General features: G+C 43.1%; 1 protein-coding gene across 1 annotated transcript in view; it reads left to right on the top strand.

Moving 5' to 3' along the window:
* Positions 1-6,157, top strand: part of si:dkey-237h12.3 (teneurin-3) — a gene marked incomplete in the record, with an annotated part of 271,624 nt that overhangs the window by 248,432 nt on the left and 17,035 nt on the right. Inside the window, 2 exon segments of the mRNA XM_014001975.1 lie at positions 3,124-3,356; positions 5,216-5,370. Coding sequence (XP_013857429.1) covers positions 3,124-3,356; positions 5,216-5,370 — 388 coding nt within the window.

Raw genomic sequence — 6,157 nt, 5'->3', positions numbered from 1 at the left:
AAACTAAACAGCCTACAGTATTTTTACAGTCTTCATTTTTCAGTTAAAATATATGTTTATCAAATAAAGTCTAATGTTACAACTAATCGGGGATCCCTTTAATTTAAGTACTGAAAATGGCTGGATACTACTTTTGCTAAATTTAAGTCAAATGTAGTGTGGGTCAATTCAATTCTTAGCACTGAGAAAATGCATCATGGTTCTATTTGCTTCTTGTTGTACACCGGCACTATTTTTATACCTCTGCCTGAGGAAGMATGCTGTTCTTTGGTGGTCCATCTGTACGTTACCAGGTGCAAAATTCCGTCCGTCACACTGACTGTGTCTCAGTTCATGGGTTGCAGCCGACATAGACCACGGTCAACGTGGGCCGTAGGCTGGGATGCATAAACGGCTGTAAAATTAGACGGTCTAGTCTACAGAAGACCTACTGTATGTGGACGTGAACATGCGCTGCCCCATTACCATGTTGATACTTTTTACATCACATCGCTTCAGTAGTTCTTTCAAGGTACAGCTTTACAAAGTTCAATTTTAATAAAAAAAAATGTTACAAATAACTGAAAAAAGAAGCATTAATAATTTGGGTTTAGCTTCAGTATCAGTATTTGGACCGACCATGGACTGACGGAGCCCCAAAGGCCACCAGAAACCGGGACCAACACCCCAGCCCCCCAGAGCCACCCAGACCCCCAAAACTCGACCCCAGCCCCATAGGCGGCCCGCCGCCCAGAGAGGCCACCGTTCCCCAGCAAGGACGACCCAGCCAAGAGCGCCCACCCAACCGCTGACAGAGCAAGGGGCACCCAAGGCGGGCCCCCGCCACAGCAAAGGGGCCAACCAGTCGGCCCAGCAYGGCCCCCAGCCAYCACCAAAGGCCACCAACCCAATCCCCACCCCAGAAGACATACTACACCCACCACAACATTCGGGCCACTATCAGAACATATAACACAAGGACAYCCAGGCTGGGTCGACCCCCCCACCACTAGCTCCATGTCACGCCCCCAGCCAACCCTACCCCCCAGCCCATGAGAACCACAGACCACCAGCGCACCAGAGGCCCCTGGCCCAGGGCCCGGCAACCCGCCCGCCAGAGCCCAAGCCCCGCCCCACCAGAGCCACAGCCCAGGGGCGGCATGCCCCCAGAGTCCCAAGCCCCCCGCGCCCACTCCGAACCCGCCCCAGCACGGCCAGGCAACCTGACCAGCGACCCATGACCGCCACTACAAACTACCCGAGGGCCCACATGCAGCCACCAGAAGACATCCCCCAGAACAACCAAGGTCCTCCCCAGAGCGAGATCAGCGTCACCCCCGCTCCGGAACCCCTGGCTGCCAGCCCCCAAGAACCCCCCCAATCCCCCAGACCCCAAAGCAGCATTGGTCTTGTGTGCACTCCTGGCCTGAGCTTTTGATTTCAGTCAAAGTTAACATGACAATTGTTCTTGGTCCAATGGAGGTCTGAAATTGTTTTGAGGTTAAAGGTCAAAGCTGAAGGTCAGGTAAAGTGGTCTTTGTATTGTTTGTAYTTTGGATGGTACACATAAGTGGTTGGTCAATGAAATGAATGATATGGTATATAGACATTGTTGACATACTTCTTAGAATAGTTAAGTCCAAAAATAAAGGTCAACATGTAACTGCATGCCCAATACTTTAAATGCAGACAAAAGGRCRGGMGGAGGCRTACCAGTCAATGCTTTGGCATCGAGTTCTACCTTGTTTTTCCTTGTTTGTTACTGTCAGGAGCTTCAGTTTACTGCAGATAAACTTCAGTTCATGTTTTCTTGAAAACTTAAGACGAGCCTGTTAAAAGAGCCTGTTTACAGTCAAGTGACAACCTTTTCTTAAGTGCRTTAGCTTTGTTTTAACCAAACTGCAGATGTTTCCCACTTGTGGCTGTGCTTTAGCACATTGCCCACACAAACACCTGTTAATGGAAACAGATCTAGAAGTGTGTCCATGAGTGGCACATAAATGAAAGACTCAAGCAACTGTTATTGTGTGCTGTAAAAAAGAGGTAAAAATATTTCTGTGGCAGAAATCCTGTAATATTTTCTTATGTTCTGTTAACATTATATGTTTGATACAGGCTTGATCGTGGGAGTAGATTTACAAAACAACTTTTAATGCTATCAKTGAAATTTAGATTTTAGTGTCTGATTAAATTTGTTAGTATTTTCATCTTCACWGTGTCTAAATATGAGCAGATCTGTTGTTCACTTGACCAGACCAAGATTTGAATCTGTTTGATAATGAAATGAAGCTTCTGGAAGTTTTCAGTGTTTCCAGTCATGGATTGCTGCTCTGCCTAAGATTTCTGAATGTGACCAATGAGAACACAGTGAACTATTCAAATCGATGAAGAAGATTAAAAAGCCGGCAGATATTGTCACTRTAGAATGACGGAATTAAAACTAATATGTGTATATATATTCATAAAATAAGGCAAAGTGTTGGATTAGAGCTACCCTTAAAAACTACTTTAGTTCTATTTCTTTTTTAACTTTTTATTTATGTATTTATTCATTGACTGATGCATGCAGAAAAATAGGTTTTTTATATCTTCTTGAATTGTCTGAAAGTATTCATTGAGGAGAGTTTTCTAAAGAGAACCCTTAGTCCCAGATGGTTGAGGCTTAATTTTATCAGAGCTCAGTTTGTGTTCAAATCGAATTTAATTAAAATAGAACTGGAATGAAAAACTACTTAAATAATCCCAGTGGTTTAAAAAAATGTWGCAGTACATTGTTAATCAAGAGGGGAAAAGAAAAACACAAATAGAATTGAATAATGGCAAGTAAATCATGCATTTTATCCTGAATGAGTGTCCTGTTGGGCATAAAATGAGTTTAGGGTTATTGTTTTAAACAGAAGTGACCTGTTGTATTGTTTTATTTATATTTTTATTTTTTTTATTGCAGCAGAGCTAAATAAGTCTGAGTAATAATAGTCTACCATATGTGATTTATGGAATATCAAAAAGACTGATAAATGAAATMATATCTTAGCGATGGATTTGCGTCATTAATAACAGCTTTACTGTAAAAAAAAAAAAACATAAAAAAAGTGCATGGTTTGCAATTAGAATTTATAATGAAGTATTTTTTTCTCAACACAGCAACAACCCAGCACACCGATATTACCTGACAACCGATCCGGTGTCCGGCCAGCTGTACGTGTCGGACACCAACTCCCGCCGAATCTACCGGCTGAAAATCCTGAGCGGAACCAAGGACCTGCAGTCCAACGCAGAGGTGGTGGCAGGAACCGGTGAACACTGCCTGCCTTTTGACGAGAACCATTGTGGAGACGGAGGAAAAGCTCCAGAGGCCTCCCTCACCGGACCCAAAGGTATCATTTAAAATTAATGGAGTTGTTCTGCTCAATAGAGGGGTGGGAACGCACTGATAGATTTCTCATTCACAAGTGGCACCTGCTAGATTAAAATTTATGCACGCTTTGGGCTCTGGGCCAAATGATGGCTTACTCATTTTAAATTAATTAATTTTGGTTGTGGTTCTCATGTTAAATTAAAAGTAAACAGGGCTGTCTACTAAGAAAAACATGGATACTATGTGAAGTAAAGCTATGTAATGTTTCCACTCAAACAGCTATCGCCTGCAGAAATGTGTAACATATTACAGATTTTCTTTTTATTGGGTTATTCTTTTCCAAAACTGTTCAAAATGTGAACTTAATTTTCGAGTTTGTTGTTCCTTGGGACAAAAAAAGCTCTTGTAAAAGTCAAGACTCCATGCTTTTAAAGCTCACAGTAAAGTAACTACTGCCCACAAGCCAGTAAGTGCTATGCACAACCTGTTGTCCACATTCAGATAGCACATGTCCATTTGTGTCATTTGGGCCACGATTGCCGCCTTTTCCATAAATTCCTCTGGAATAAAAGGCTCGGATGAATTGTTTTGCGCTCGTTGCTGTCTGCTTTGAGTGCCAACTGCGATAGTTCAGCCTCAGCTAGGTGATAAAGGCTTGAGTGAAAGCAATCTGAGGGAACGACTCTAATGATGGAGTGGGTGGAAGCCGAGACAAGAGAAGAAACAGCAGATGGCTCCATTTTTTTCTCCCCCTCCCTTTTTTCTCTTCTCAGACATTTGCTGAACTCTGCTCAAATGTGACACATTTCATCTGTCTGAGAATCTCAGGCTGTCAGATAGCCAGCTCCCAAGGATTCACTGCGAGCTCCCACAGCTCGTCAATGTTTTAGCAGAAAGCAATCTTGTGCAGCCCTAGCCACAGGTCAAACCAAACCACTAACCTTCCATAGAAGCTTTTAAAGACTTCATTGAAAAAAAGAAATTCTCTGGAGGTAAGAGTAAAGTTATAGCAGCTTCCAAACATTTGAATTCCTGTAAAAAAAAATAAACTATGGCATATTTATCCACTGTACTGATATCAGCAGAGCTCAGTCTCTGGAAATTAAACCCCCAACCGCAGCATGTTAAAACCTGGGTGGGGAATGAAAAATAAATAAAAAAAACAGCCTCCCTGCATGTGAGGTACGGCAGAATTCCCATAGGCGCTGAGCTCTATTAAGCAGCACGGTGACACGGAGAGTGATGTGGAGGCTGGCATGCCCTGTTAATGTATTTTCCCAGTTTGGGACGTACGGTTATTGCAACTCGGCACAGGTTTGGCTTCAACTTGGAGATCCGAGCTAACACTCAATCACCGAGACAATTCAGTTCTCACTTGTCACCGAGGCAACTGCTCGTCTTTAACCCCCTTTTCATGAAAAATCGTCGGAAGCTGTCATGTCTATTCCCCGGCTTATTTATTTCTCAAACGATGCGCGATCGCCGCCATTACGCGAGTCAGAGAATCCTCCTCAAAGCGCCGCTCATTGACACCGCCACCTCCGGAGGTCAGTTTTAGACGGCGGGGTTACAAGTAGCATATATGGCGTATGAATACAGCCTTTCCCACTTCTGCCTGCGAAATTATTTAATAGCAGAAAAGCAGCCCGTGAATTATTGATGGCTGTGCTTTTTGCAGTGACCTGAATAATGGGAAGGCGAGCCTGACACATGTATCCATCGTGTTCTGTCCACTGAGTCATGCAAGCAAGGATGTGGCATCTCTACTATGTTTTCCTGTTTTCACAAGCTCTTTTTATTCTGTTTTCCTCCTCTTTTTTTTCTTTTTTTTTTCTCTCCCACCCCTCCCCACCCACCACCGCCACTTGCTTTCAACAGGCATCGCCGTGGACAAGAACGGGCTGATTTATTTTGTCGATGGCACCACGATCAGAAAGGTGGACCAGAACGGCATCATCTCCACTTTCCTCGGCTCCAACGACCTGACATCGGCTCGGCCCCTGACCTGTGACAACAGCATGGATATCAATCAGGTGACTTAAACAAAGACGCGCCAGGAAGCTGTTAACTCCGGCAGAGGGTGTCGCAGTGCCACCTTGTGCCCCCTCCCCCCACAAGCCCTCAAACCCGATTTCAGAACGGCCCCTTCAGCAGTGAGATATGGTTACGGGCACACACATAAACACGTCGTTACAAGCAGGCTGATTGGTTTTTAAGGGACAGCAAAACATGCAGGGGATTAATTTTCCCTACCAGCTATATTAGTATTAAGAGCTTCCAATTTAAGAGAAAAATAATAATAAAGTCCTCTTTAGGGGAAATTAAACAGTTGCTATAGAAACTGTTATTTTTTTCTTCCTTCTTCCTGCAAATATCGAATAGTTTAATAAAATCTGAACTGAATGTTTTAGTCTAATTCATTTAGTTTCTAGCCATTATTAAATCAATCTTACCTGTTTATGCTAATTGTTTCTGATTGCCCCTTGGGACTCAGATGATTTGTTACATTTTTTTTTCATTGATACATATTCTTGATTTTCTAAGTAGATTTGATTAAATTCTGAACATCTGAAATCGTTTGTGTTAATGATGCTTTTAGTCAGTGTTGTATAAAGTACCGCAAGGTGATACTTGAGTAAAAGTACAAGTATCTTACCAAAGTATTACTTTGGTAAAAGTAAAAGTCTCCTTTAGGAATATTACTTGAGTAAAAGTCTTAAAGTATCTGATACTTTTTTTGGGGGCGGCTGTGGTGTAGTGGTAGAGCAGCCGGCTTGGGACCCGAAAGTCTTAGGTTCGACTCCCAGCCATACCCACATG

Source organism: Austrofundulus limnaeus, unplaced genomic scaffold, assembly GCF_001266775.1.
Source record: "Austrofundulus limnaeus strain Quisiro unplaced genomic scaffold, Austrofundulus_limnaeus-1.0 Scaffold11, whole genome shotgun sequence".
In the NCBI taxonomy this organism is placed as follows: Eukaryota; Metazoa; Chordata; class Actinopteri; order Cyprinodontiformes; family Rivulidae; genus Austrofundulus; species Austrofundulus limnaeus.
This window is presented reverse-complemented; position numbering and strand designations above follow the sequence as displayed.